Source organism: Aegilops tauschii, chromosome 7, assembly GCF_002575655.3.
Source record: "Aegilops tauschii subsp. strangulata cultivar AL8/78 chromosome 7, Aet v6.0, whole genome shotgun sequence".
NCBI lineage: Eukaryota > Viridiplantae > Streptophyta > Magnoliopsida > Poales > Poaceae > Aegilops > Aegilops tauschii.
Window position 1 is genome coordinate 621778505 of NC_053041.3, and position 14682 is coordinate 621793186.

The following is a 14682-nucleotide window of genomic DNA, read 5'->3' on the forward strand; positions in this document are numbered from 1 at the left end:
CCGTTTCCTCCAACACGCGCGAGGGAAGGGGGCAGGCAGCCCACGGGTTCGGGCGACCATATCCCCGCCGTCGGATCGGCAACGGGCGGTCGGGACTGCCCTCGGTCCCGAGCCCACCTCCCTACCTTTTCCTGTGTTCATGAGGGGGTGGAGTAGGAGTTAATTGGTTTGGCGACAGGGAAGGGGCAGCCCATAGAATAGGGCGGCCAGATCCCCGACGTCGGATCAGCAATAGACGACCTGGATCGCCTGCCCGCCTCCCTACCTTTCCTGTGTGCAGGAGGGTGGACTAGGGTAAATTGGTTTCAAAGTCACCAACACTCCCTCTCCCGCTCGCCACAACCCATTCACCGCCTACTTTCGATGTGAGCTCTCTCCTCGCCTTGCAGTCGTCCGCGTCCGGGAGGGTAGGTGCAACGTACAGGGGCTTGGTAGTGGACCACCCTGTCTACCTGTACGTCCAGACCATTAGACAATACACACCGCTCAAACACTCCGATATCTTTTGGGATACATTTCCATTCCAAATGGCATTCCACAATCTTCTACCTCCATTTGCCTCACCACTAGACCGACCAATATCGTCCTTCCTATCCTTTAGGTTAAAATGAAGGTTGTAGGCACTTTTTACAGAAAAATACCACTCTTCTCGAAGTGCCACGCCACGAAATGTCCCTTTCCAAAAGAAGGACCGTGAAACCTTAAGATCTCCTCAACATCATGGGGAAAAACAAATGCCTAATCAAATTCTCGTGCCAACTCCTTGTCCCTTTTAAGAATAAATCTGACACCCATTTTAGTCTCGATATATTTTTCTTTGGACCGTCTATCCATCAGGTACCGGATTTCTTTTTTACATCAGTCACTTTTACTCATAGTCGTTGGATCATGAATGAATGGTTAGATCTCCTTCTTCCTCCTCCAAGCGTTTCATGTTCATCTTCTTCGTCGTGCAACTGCTCAGAGAACCAACCCTAAACATCGGGTCACCCGGCTTCCACCCCCGCGGTAGGCGGGCGGTGCCGTGGCCGGCGCTCCTCACGTCGTCCCTGCCTTCGGCCTCGTGCTTCGCGGAAAAGTGACCGCCGCGACAAAAAAATTCAGGTGCATGATGTTTACCGAACATGATTTTCCTTAGCACTAACTCGAAGACCAGAACTCCTAGGAAGACCATAACTTCATTTTTTTTAGCAACTCCAGACCATGCATTAATCAGTGGCCTTTGGAGCCACTAAAGATCGAACCAAACAGCACCTCCCAAAGTCCCAATCAAGGTACTCCACTTTGCACTTTTATACAGCCCCATGCCACGGTGGTATGACATGGCCGGCCTCCTAGAAAACGCCTAGCTAGTTGATCCCATATATAACTTTGAAGAATGGTATCTGGTCTACCAATTAGACCGTAGCATTCCCTCTTGTTTTCTAACCCATGGTTAAGGGTACGGCGGGGACCTGGCCCGGAACTGGTCTCCGCTGGGACTGGAAATGTTTCCAAATCTGCACACACACGCACCAGCTGGACAGGAGTAGATTCCAAGAACATGTAATGCAGTTAATTAGTTGGTGAAATGTCTTTATATCAGGTGAGGTCGTACACATATGATCCATCTTCGTGACAAAAGAGCATCAGACGAGTTGGAGGTAAATTAATCATGGCAAAAAATAACAGTTGTGTATATTATAACACCAACTTGTACATGTCAAATGGCCTCTCTCTTTCTCTCTGCCTTTTCCTCCAAGGTAGGGAACATCTCCGGTTAAGAACCTCCTTCGGTGGCGGCCGTTGTCGTCGTGAGACAAAGGACACGAGGAAGCCTAGCCGATAAACGCTTCGAGTTTGAAAATTCTGTTTCGGTTTTATTTTTGCAAATAATGTTCAGGCTAAGAAGAAAAACCGACCGATGCAGCCAACAAGGAAAAATGCTAGTTCCATTTCTATTTGCAAGGCATCCAAAATGTATCAGCACGTCGACATCGTAGCTGTGCCTTTCCCTCGCCGTCGACAGAAGCCTACGGCCAGAAACCAATCAATTCCACTTGTGACGGAATCACAAGGACACCTCTGCAATAATACCCCGACGGCGACGTTTTCCTGGTCGGTTAAGAACGCGAAAGGAATACGGTTTTTTTCCTCAAAGAAAAAAAAAAGTGAGAGTAACACCGTTTAAATCCTCCAACCCGCAGGGGGGAAGGGGCAAGCCCACGGGTTCGGGTGGCCAGATCAGCACCGTCGGATCGGCGACGGACGGCCCCGATCGCCCGCGATCCCCAGCCCACCTCCCTACCTTTCCTGTGTGCAGGTGGGGGGTGGAGTAGGAGTAAATTGGGTTCGGCGTCGCCACCTCCCACCTCCTCTTCCTCGCCACCACCCCCTCCCCACGCCCCCAACCCATTCGCCGCCTCCGATTCCTCCTCCGCCGGCCGCCGGGCGAGCGCCTCCGGCGACTGCGACTCCGACGCGGACCCTCGACGCCGCCCTAGACGCCGGAGAGGGCGCGCGGGCGGGCGGGCGCGATGTACGGGAACGACAACTGGATCAACAGCTACCTGGACGCCATCCTCGACGCGGGGAAGGGCGCGGGCTCGGGGAGCGGCGGCGGCGGGGCCGGGGGCGGAGGCGACCGGCCCTCGCTCCTCCTCCGCGAGCGCGGCCACTTCTCCCCGGCGCGCTACTTCGTCGAGGAGGTCATCACCGGCTACGACGAGACCGACCTCTACAAGACGTGGTCCCGCGTGAGTGATCGATGCGCCGCCCCGCCGGCGGCCCTAGTCCGGCGGGTTCCGTTCCCCGTCGTCTTGGTGGGTTTGATGGATTGGCGGCCGTTTTCTGATCGATCCGCGCTGGATTGTGTGGTGGGTTGCAGGCGAACGCGATGCGGAGCCCGCAGGAGAGGAACACGCGGCTGGAGAACATGACCTGGAGGATCTGGAACCTCGCCAGGAAGAAGAAGGAGGTGCGCCCTTTTCGCTCTTGGTGGTTCGTTTCTTCCTTGGTGCCTTGCCTGCTAACTCTGCACTTTTCTGACGCCTGCCGGGGCGTTGCCAATAATTCACTAATTATTACATATGCGTGCGTTGCAACGGGGATAAAGTGAAGTGGAGCCGTGGGTTAGAGATTAGCATGGGTTTTTCCCAGCACATATAACAAGGAAAGACTAGAAGCTGGATTGATGATCTTGATTGACACCAGGCACTGTTCGACTTTGACAGAATGCGAACACGCATTGGTCTGTCGCCCTTCTCGATGATCTCAACTGTTCGGAAGCACCACTTTAATGTGGTAGCAATCCTACAATGTTAGGTAGATTCTTGCCTCATCTGATTATGCCATAACGCGCTTGTCAAATTGTGTGTGCTTTGAGGGGAAAGTTTTATGTTCCCCTGCCGCTGTCACACCTGGTCTCTGGCTCTTCATCTCTTTCCATGGTTACTTTGTCAGTTTACCAAATGCCGCTCCATAAAGTGGTGCCATCTGAAAGAAGCTAGTGTGGACATCATATATGCTGGGATCTACAAATAATCGGTATCTATTGGTTGCACAGACACTGGAGTTGAGCATGTTGCACTGCAGATGTTTGTACTGAGCAACCGTTCAAATGCAATCTATTTTTGTCTCCGGTGGTAACAGATCAAATATATGACAAATGCAGCAAGCGAGATGGTCGAAGACTAGCATTACAGTATTATAGATTTAGTTGGTTAGATTGAGCAACATCACCACTGCTGGAATGACAGAAAACATAAATGGTGCTGTACTGCTGATGTTGGAAAAATTTACTTTTTCTTTGGCAAAAAATGCAACAATCATGTATCTAAGTTGTTAATAGAATGTGACCTAGGTGGTGTTCTGCAGTGCATCCAGGAAGGGACCATTTTCAAATGGGTAATGCTATGTAGAGAAGTACGCTGAACATCTGGGTTTGGGATATTTTCAGATCCATTTAGGTTATTTCAGCCTTCCAGACACTGAAATAGCAGTAGCCTTGCATGCTCGTCTAAGAAAATTTCGCCATAGGTCCTCAAAGGATTTCTTTGGTCTGCACAGGAATCCATGATTCACTCTCTAACATAGCTGATGAAATGTTTGTCTTATGTGTGTGAGAAAAATGTTCAGAACCATATACATACTTGAAAGGCATTCGTAGCCTGGGAGTACCAAACTCACATATCTTAATTGGAATGTTAACATTCTAGAACCCTTCAGAATACACCTCCCCTCTTCCTGATAAGGAAGCAGATTCGTGGAGCTATCACTGACACCTGCAAATCAACCATCCGGTCTTTTCTGAATTTCCTCTCAAGCTCTGTTAGCGATTTCCATTTGCCTCCTCTTAAGCTTCTCAGTGATAAACACACTCAAATGATAGAATTGTTATTAGAGGAACCGATCAAATTAAAATGAGATGGACTATTCAATAAGGAGATCTATGCCAAGGCAAGGGAACTGCTGGATACAACTGATTTATGGGAAAACTGAATGTATGTAAACCCGTCTATAAAATCTGCATGAGAAAGGGGACTGATGGGTCCTCCTGTTGTCAGTCACTCTTTCGTACATTGCTAGTACACTGTTAATACACCAAGTTGTTTTTCTCGTTGTGCTTGTCATTTGCAACAACCAGGAATCGTTACTACTGGCTACATTTACATTTTTTTCAACATGTTAAGAATTCATAATTGGCCTATTGGGGTTTTCACAATCTAGGGCGTCATAGTTTTACTGATATTTTTTAAGTTCTTGTTGGTTATTACCTACATTAGCCCCTAGGACCATGAGATATACTACCTTTGTCCCTTAATATAAGACGTTTTTGCAGTTCATTTAAGACATTTTTGCAGTTCAAATTGAACTACAAAAACGTCTTATATTAAGGGACGGAGGGAGTATGATATATCCCATTTTAAGTATCTTACTTGTTATACTTTGGGTCTTTGGCTTTTGTAATGAAGAATAAAATGTGCTTTCCCCTAGTTTGAAAGAAACTTATTCACACTCACACCATAAAAAACTGACTTTTCTCAGTTCAATTTTAGTGCCAGAATTTCACTCTTCTTCAATAATTACATTCTTAGACACATTTGTGCTTCATAATTCCATATTAGGCATCCCTTTTTGCTACCTAATTGTTCTGGTACTCAGGTTGAAGATGCCAAACGGTTAAAACGTCGCCTAGAGACAGAGAAGCCACGAACTGATGCTACTGCAGAAATGTCTGAAGATCTCTTTGAAGGAGAAAAAGGAGAGGATGCTGGTGATGCATCTGTTGCCTATGGTGACAGCTCAGCTGGGAACACACCTAGGATTAGTGCCGTTGACAAGCTGTACATAGTATTGATCAGGTATCAAATAGTTCTTTAACTTCATGTTGTATTTTGTAGGTAAATTGTGCAATTGTAAGGAAACTACATGTTAATCACCGGTTCATCTCCAAGAGATTAATTAATTCATTATGCACTTAACTATTATTCACATGAGATGTAACTAACCTCACAGTTAGTGGGGACGATCATTATTCTAGTACCTGTATGCAGTATATGATCGTGCACCAAGGTTTCTGCCATGATGCCATTCTTTAGCAAATAGATGATGAATGATGATCTAAAAACACCACCATTCATATATTTAGCCTACTTACTGATAATCAAACCTTTTGTACTCAGAATCGTTGGTATCACCTCTTGCAGTCTTGCTTTTATACCCTACTTTGTTATATATGATGCAATTTGCAGGTGCTGGTATTTTTTGTTCAAATGAAACATCCATTTAATTCCTTTGTGATGTATTATACTGCAGCCTTCATGGCCTGGTTCGTGGTGAGAACTTGGAGCTTGGCCGGGATTCAGACACTAGTGGGCAGGTATTGTTGCCGAATATACTTGTGTAACTAAGTACAAGTATTCTCCAGCAAACCCCAACTTTATCCTTTAGTTAATTGGGGGCAGCTATTATTTCTATTTGACCTTCTAAATATGCCAGCAACAGAAATGGTCATATAATGATATAATTTCACTTGCTACATTGTGTCGGTTAATAGGTCAAATATGTTGTGGAACTTGCTAAAGCATTGAGTTCATGCCCTGGAGTATACCGAGTTGATCTGTTGACGAGGCAAATATTAGCACCTAATTATGATCGTGGATATGGTGAACCGTCAGAGACACTGGTACCAACAAGCTTCAAGAATCTTAAACAGGAAAGAGGAGAGAACAGTGGTGCATATATCACCCGAATACCATTTGGACCGAAAGACAAGTATCTAGCTAAAGAACATCTCTGGCCTTACGTGCAAGAATTTGTTGATGGTGCACTCAGTCATATAGTGCACATGTCAAAGATCATAGGTGAAGAAATCGGCTGTGGACATCCAATGTGGCCTGCTGTGATTCATGGTCATTATGCCAGTGCAGGAGTTGCTGCTGCTCTGATATCTGGAGCACTTAACGTTCACATGGTATTTACTGGGCATTTTCTTGGGAAAGACAAGTTGGAAGGGCTTCTCAAGCAAGGGAGACAGACAAGGGAAGAAATAAATATGACATACAAAATAATGCGCCGAATTGAAGCAGAAGAATTATCTCTTGATGCATCTGAAATAGTAATTGCAAGTACTAGACAAGAGATAGAAGAGCAATGGAATTTGTATGATGGTTTTGAGGTCATGCTTGCAAGGAAGCTTCGCGCGAGAGTCAAGCGTGGTGCTAATTGCTATGGACGTTACATGCCTCGTATGGTTGTGAGTATACTGTACACATCCTAACTCTGATTCTTATTTCTGTTACCATAATAATTACTGTTAATTGTGGTGGAATTATTGTTCGAGAAATTGTGGCGAATTTCATTTTATAGTTGGGCAGTTAGCAACTTAGCATTGCTGTCCGTATTTGCTCTAGCATTTTCATATTCTTAATTTTCTATTCCTTGCTCTGCAGATAATTCCTCCAGGTGTTGAATTTGGCCATATGATTCATGAATTTGATATGGAAGGCGAGGAAGATAGCCATTCCCCAGCCTCTGAAGATCCGCCTATTTGGTCTGAGGTGGCTACGTTCTCCTGAGATTTGTCGATGCAATATTCACTTACTAGTTAGATACACTTTTCAATTAACACTTACTAATTCAGTTATTCGTTTATGCCTGTTTATCCTGTGTTTTGTTTATGCACTGATAATTTGTATACAATGACAGATAATGCGGTTCTTCACAAATCCTAGGAAACCTTTGATTCTGGCTGTTGCTCGTCCATACCCTGAAAAGAATATTACAACACTTGTGAAAGCTTTTGGTGAATGCAGACCATTGAGGGAGCTTGCTAACCTAGTAAGCTAAAATAACTTGATTATGATGTTCTGTATATATGGTATTTCAATATCATAAGTGTAATTAATTGAGTTCAATAGCTGTTAATTATGTGAAACACTTTTAGCACTATTTTGTACTAACCTTTGATGTTGTGTTCCAGACACTGATTATGGGTAACCGTGAAGCTATTTCCAAAATGAGTAATATGAGTGCAGCTGTTTTGACATCAGTACTTACATTGATTGATGAATATGATTTGTATGGTCAAGTGGCATACCCAAAGCATCACAAACACTCAGAAGTTCTTGATATTTATCGTTTAGCAGCGAGAACGAAGGTATGTTGTTTCTGAGCATAGCAAACAGTTGGTGCCATTCTTTCCCTTGTTTTAAATATCCAGCTTCTGAAGTGTTCATGTTTAATTCTCCATCTATTTTGATCTGTTTCTGGTAAGAAAAATCCTCACGGTTAAGTAAATTAAATTATTCAAATGGCTGAAGGTCTTAATATCTGATCCTCTGAAGTTACTTACAGCAATAACTTTTTATGTTAGGTAGATTTATTACCAGTTATACTTTAGTACTTATATCATGTACTATTTGTGTTGATGCTGATCGTTCATTGAACATATATGCAGGGTGCTTTTGTAAATGTAGCTTACTTTGAACAATTCGGTGTCACCTTGATAGAGGTAATAATCAGTGAAATTTAAATTCTGTTTTGTAGTTGCTACCATTTATGCATTCTAATTATCTCCAATCTGTTCTTTGTAAGAGCAGGCTGCCATGCATGGTTTACCTGTAATTGCAACAAAAAATGGAGCTCCTGTTGAAATTCACCAGGTTCTTGCATCACATTAACTTGATTTTACATGGAAAATCATATCAATTTGTGGCTGTAATGAAGATTCACATGCTCATTTCCGGTGATCTTTGATGCAGGTGTTGGACAACGGCCTCCTTGTTGATCCCCACGATCAGCATGCAATCGCAGATGCACTCTATAAGCTTCTTTCTGACAAGCAACTCTGGTCAAGATGTAGAGAAAATGGGCTGAAAAATATACACCGGTTTTCTTGGCCTGAACATTGCAAGAATTACTTGTCGAGGATATTAACTCTTAGCCCAAGATACCCTGCTTTTCCGGGCAATGAAGACCAGATTAAGGCACCTATCAAGGGAAGGAAGTGTATCATCGTTATTGCCGTAGACTCTGCCAGCAAGAAAGATCTGGTCTGTATCATAAAAAATTCTATTGAGGCTACACGTAAAGAAACGTTGTCAGGTTCAACAGGTTTTGTGTTGTCGACTTCCCTGACAATGTCAGAGATACATTCCCTATTAATATCTGCAGGCATGGCTCCTACAGATTTTGTTGCTTTCATATGCAATAGTGGGAGTGATTTATTTTACCCTTCGCGGGCTGGTGATTCACCAAGCACTTCTCGCGTGACATTTGCATTAGACCGTACTTACCAGTCTCATATCGAGTATCGTTGGGGAGGAGAAGGTTTAAGGAAGTACCTAGTGAAGTGGGCTTCCTCGATAGTAGAGAGAAGGGGAAGAACTGAAAAACAAGTTATTTTTGAAGATGCAGAACATTCCTCAACATGTTGCTTTGCATTTAGAGTGGTCAATCCAAATTATGTAAGTCTTTTATTTCAAAAATATTCTGCCAGTTGGTTGTCATTTTGCTTGTATATGCATTCCATGGTCTGTTGAAGTCCATTGTTTCATTGGCAGTCCTTTATGCAAGCTTTCTAATTATCATTGACATGTTGTTTCGCAGTTACCTCCTTTGAAGGAGCTGCAAAAGTTGATGAGAATCCAGTCACTGCGTTGCCATGCTCTTTATAACCACAGTGCTACCAGGCTATCTGTAATTCCAATTCATGCATCACGGTCCCAGGCTCTAAGGTTCGATTTCCTTACTTCATGCGTTTACCATATTTGAACTTCTTGTGTACACTATTTGCAGTATTGTTGGGTGGAAAAAGTTTTTTAAAAAATCGTGGCTTAAAATGTGGATCTGGCCTTATCGATTCCTTGTGTGCCGATAATCATCTGTATTTTCCATAGAAGATTAGACATATCTGTCGAGGGAAAACACCACTCCTTTCCTTTGTTTGAGAATTCCTGCTAGAGCAGAGTCACAAACTCCTAAATGATGTGCAAGTGTAACTTCAAAATGGAGGAACTCCAGTGCAATAGACTCCGATGAATATTTCAGTCGGGTTTATCGTTAGCCTGTATATATGGTGAAGAACAAGGAATGCTCATTATATGCTGTTTAGGCCAAATATTTGCTGCTGTCTAAAGGAAATCAGAGGCTAGTCGAATTACCTTTTTTTTTGCGTTTAATTCCCATATGCACCTACCTAGCAAGTAACAAAAAGTCCTGTTCTTCTATAGGTACCTGTCTGTTCGTTGGGGCATAGAGTTGCGGAACGTCGTGATTCTTGTCGGCGAAAGCGGCGACTCAGATTACGAAGAGCTGTTTGGAGGCCTTCACAAGACGATCGTCCTGAAGGGCGAGTTCAACACGCCCGCAAACAGAATCCACACGGTCAGGCGGTACCCGCTGCAAGACGTCATCGCGCTCGATTGCTCAAACATCATCGGGGTCGAGGGCTGCAGCACCGACGTCCTGACGCCTACCCTGAAGACGCTCGGCATACCGACAAAGTGACACATAGACATATATTTTTTGCCCTTTTTTCTTTATACGATGAGAGGACCGAACAATATACGAATATAGCAAATATATACTATCGTTTCCATGCTCGATGGAAATACCGATTTTGCCTGCAAGCCGTGTTGTGGTGTCGTGTGTGATCGTCCCCTGAGCTGTGAATAACAACATTCCGGGCCCCGTTTCCCGTTGAGACCTGCCCTGTCATGTGGGAATTCTGGAATGAAGAATGAATCCAGAACAGGAGTAAGAAATCTGTTGAGCGCTTGGAATTGTCGTTGACAGCATATTTCAAGGAAGCATTTGTTCAGCTCTGAAGTCTTCCCTACCGATCGAAAGTGAACCAAGCTTGCAGATTCCTCCTTGTGCTGACAGACCAAGGAAGTATGCTATGCGTAATTTACTGTTACTGAAAAGTGGGACACGCAGTCACTCTATACTCTGTTTTTTTACCTGTGTGTTCCTTTGTGGTTGAGATCTTTCATTCTGCATCTAAAACCTGTGCTGTACCACTGTGTTTCATTGGCTTCTGATCTGCAGGAAAGAAGAGTGCTTAATCAGCTCGTCCTTTGCCCAAACACCTTGTCTTGTTGTCACTTACGGCATTGCCGATCGATGTTGGTTGTGGCTAGTGAATAATTGTGTTGTGGCACTGTATGTAATGCAAGGAGACAACTCTGGTTTCCAAACCTTATAAAGTGCCAGCATGACAATAAATCCCCATCGTCCTGCATGGCTTGCGCTCAAAGCGAAGGATGGATATGTAGATGACACTGAACACCACTGCACTGCACTGCACTATATCTGTATGTGTAGCTTGCACCCAAAGCATGTGCAACATAGTTTGGTGCAGTAGCTGCACCAGTCACATACATACACCATGTCGATCCTCTCGCCTCTTTTCATCTGCAAATTTTCGTTAACAAAAAAACAGAGCTTGCTCTGGCCGGGGAAACTTGGTCTTGGTCATGTTTTTTAAATTTATTTTTGAAATCCTTGGACTTGTTCATGATGTTGCTTGTTCATCTTTCCCTGTATGAGGGATACGTAGGTGAAAAGAGAGGTTGTATACGTTTATATGGTCGATGCCAACTCGTAACCGCCGGGGGGAATTTGCAGTTGGAGTGATTGGTGATCGGTTTGTGGTTGGCCATCTGCATCTGTATCCCTTGGATCGCGGCACGCCTGCCCGCGTCTCCTGAGCTGAACTCAACGTTGCACACGCCAAGCAAAGGGATATCCGCTCGTCAACGTCGTGCCATCCTCTCCGAGAATTCATGTGGGTGGGTGTGTGTGAAAGGGCGCGGCTGTGTCCGTCCGAGTAATGAGGCCCTGTGTGCGTTGCACACGTGTTGTGGCTTCGGTGTCACCTAATTACGCAGATGATGGACACGAGTGAGGTGAGCCCTATCTTGCCCTGGAAAACGGAGAGATGGCGTACGTATGCTTTGCATTCGTGGACCAGGAAGAAATGATTATGGCTTGGAAGCAACCACATACATTGTCGTCGCTCCCTGTCAACAAATCCATCAGAGGCTCCGTTGAAGCAACGATCTAAGCATGAGGGAAAAGGGATCGAGAATTAGAGACTGTGTTTCGATCGAGAAGAAAACACCTTGTTTCCATCACACACTGTTTCAAATTCTAGGCTTTTTTCGGGCTTCAGTCTGCGCACCATCAAAACGGACATCATCGAATGTCCACGGACAGCGATAGGAGTGGAGGTCATCCACCCACATGCACCAAATATTCACCCTGGTTCGGCCTCTTTCGTTTGACATGCATATCTAGATCAATAGCAATTTAAGCATATGTGTAATAGTTACAAACATATTGCGACCACAACCTAAAAGCATCAAATGTTCAATACATCTTTACATCCAAACGATCCCAAAAGTTCTCGATCTGTGCAATAGACCTCAATCTTCAGCCCCCAATCTGGTGGTTGTTCGTGTAAAAAACCTCAATTTTCGACTCCCAGTCCGCTTGTCTCTGTGGAAAACCTCTTTTACCCCGTTTGCGTTTGCGCCAAGTGCTTCAACATGGTCGTACGATATTGTTGCAAAATCTTCACCTCACGGGGATCCAACTCGGGCGTCTTCACGAGCAACGTTTTAGAGTCCTTCGAAGCGGCCTTGATCTCAAGCTTCTTCTCTTCTAGTTTGGGCTTCTTTTCTTCCATCTTCATGAAGATGCCACGCCTCTTGGACTTATTTCCCTCCTCCATCTCATTGCGGGCGACGTTTGCCTCCTACTTCTTCTATGATGTCCTCGAACTTGTCGTTACCTTGGCTGTCGCACCTTCTCCTTCTCCACACCTTCTTGGCTCAATCAAGCCCTTCTTGTGTTGAAACAGTTGAATCAACACCTTCATCTTCATTGGCCATGGTGGTCTTGACAGAGTTGGGAATCAAAGAGAGTCACATGTGATGCACGTTCAACTTCATCCAACAATGCATATATATATATATACATATATATATATATATATATATATATATATATATATATATATATATAAAGTGTTTCTTCTATGTCTTTTGGTATTACGTGCGTGAAGGCTAGTACATAAAGACAATGAATGGTCAACAAGTTTTAACGTTGAGCAAATCAATGAAATGACAACACATAAAGCAACAACTCACAAAACTTGTGAGCTTGTTGAGTAAAGTGTCACTTGGCACCGGTTTTGCACTTGTTTGTAAAAGCCACAATACTTGTTGACGGCCTCTTGAATGTTATACCATAGATAGTTGATCGACTTTGGATTGCGATCACGGAACTTCCGTGCAGTAGGGATCTTAACACTTTTACTTATGAAACCGATCATGCACACTTTGCTAAAATGTCCCGCCCTTTTTGCTCCATGCCATGAAATAGACCAGTACTAGTTGCCAACAACGCCTCACACAACAATTCATCCTCCTTTGGGGAGAAATTTATCAGCTATTCCTCTTTGGTTCGGCACCGGACGACCAATGCTTGTCCAACTTCACGTATGTTGGGTGTCCGGCTGCAGCTGTTCCTTCGAATGAGAGTTCTGCACTTGTCAGTCTTCGTAGTCGCCCCCGTCGTGGATAATGTTCAACATCGCCTCGACGTCTACCGCCGTCCCGCTTGGATGAGGCATTCTGGCAAACAGTGACCTGGCACTGACGGACGATAGCTCCACAACCGGCATCCGCGACCACACCAACGCCAACAAATACGATTCCGTGAAGATGTAGTCGGTGTTGAGGTCGGCGGTGAACAAGACTAGGTGGTCAGAGATGAAGTAGGATGTGGACTGCTACTATGATTGTCGGGGCAACACCAACGTGGAGGCGCACTTTGTCAGACAAGGTCCACCTTGACCATGTTGGGGAACGTAGCAGAAATTCAAAATTTTCTACGCATCACCAAGATCAATCTATGGAGTAATCTAGCAACGAGGGGAAGGGGAGTGCATCTACATACCCTTGTAGATCGCGATGTGGAAGCGTTGCAAGAACGCGGATGAGGGAGTCGTACTCGTAGCGATTCAGATCGCGGTTGATTCCGATCTGAGCACCGAAGAACGGTGCCTCCGCGTTCAACACACGTGCAGCCCGGTGACGTCTCCCACGCCTTGATCCAGCAAGGAGAGAGGGAGAGGTTGGGGAAGACTCCATCCAGCAGCAACACGACGGCGTGGTGGTGATGGAGGAGCGTGGCAATCCCGCAGGGCTTCGCCAAGCACCGCAGGAGAGGAGGATGAGGGAGAGGGGTAGGGCTGCGCCCAAAGAGAGACCTTCTCATGTCTTGGGCAGCCCCAAACCTCAACTATATATAGGGGAGGGGGAGGGCTGCGCCCCCCATCTAGGGATTCCCCCCCCAAGGGGTGCGGCCAGCCCTAGATGGGGCTTGGGGGACGGCCAAAGGGGGGAGGAGTGCCTCCCAAGTCAAGTGGAGGCCCTCCCCCTTAGGGTTTCCCCTCTCCCATGCGCATGGGCCTTGGGGGGGCTGGTGCCCCTGGCCCATTAAGGCTAGGGCGCCCCCTTACAGCCCATGCTGCTGTATTGGACGTGGTGGAACATTTTCCGGACCTCCGGACCCCTCCGGAACCTTCTGGAAGCTTCCCGGTACAATACCGAAAAACCCGAACTTTTCCCGGAACCCGAACAACTTTCCATATATAAATCTTTACCTCCGGACCATTCCGGAACTCCTCGTGATGTCCGGGATCTCATCCGGGACTCCGAACAACATTCGGTAACCACGTACATACTTTCCCTATAACCCTAGCGTCATCGAACCTTAAGTGTGTAGACCCTACGGGTTCGGGAACCATGCAGACATGACCGAGACGTTCTCCGGTCAATAACCAACAGCGGGATCTGGATACCCATGTTGGCTCCCACATGTTCCACGATGATCTCATCGGATGAACCACGATGTCGGGGATTCAATCAATCCCGTATGCAATTCCCTTTGTCCATCGGTATGTTACTTGCCCGAGATTCGATCGTCGGTATCCCTATACCTTGTTCAATCTCGTTACCGGCAAGTCTCTTTACTCGTTCCGTAACTCACATCATCCCGTGATCAACTCCTTGGTCACATTGTGCACATTATGATGATGTCCTACCGAGTGGGCCCAGAGATACCTCTCCGTTTACACGGAGTGACAAATCCCAGTCTCGATTCGTGCCAACCCAACAGACACTTTCG

General features: G+C 45.5%; 1 protein-coding gene across 1 annotated transcript; it reads left to right on the plus strand.

Annotated features, from left to right (window-relative positions):
* The first annotated feature begins 2194 nt into the window (after nucleotides 1–2194).
* Nucleotides 2195–10112, plus strand: LOC109787086 (probable sucrose-phosphate synthase 3). The gene is made up of 13 exons (XM_020345647.4): nucleotides 2195–2735; nucleotides 2867–2956; nucleotides 5143–5342; nucleotides 5797–5860; nucleotides 6038–6736; nucleotides 6933–7040; nucleotides 7189–7320; nucleotides 7463–7639; nucleotides 7940–7993; nucleotides 8082–8144; nucleotides 8244–8948; nucleotides 9091–9218; nucleotides 9714–10112. Exons 1-13 carry the CDS (start codon nucleotides 2517–2519, stop codon nucleotides 9988–9990), a joined length of 2916 nt encoding a protein of 971 aa, XP_020201236.1. The 5' UTR covers nucleotides 2195–2516; the 3' UTR covers nucleotides 9991–10112.
* Nucleotides 10113–14682: the final 4570 nt, after the last annotated feature.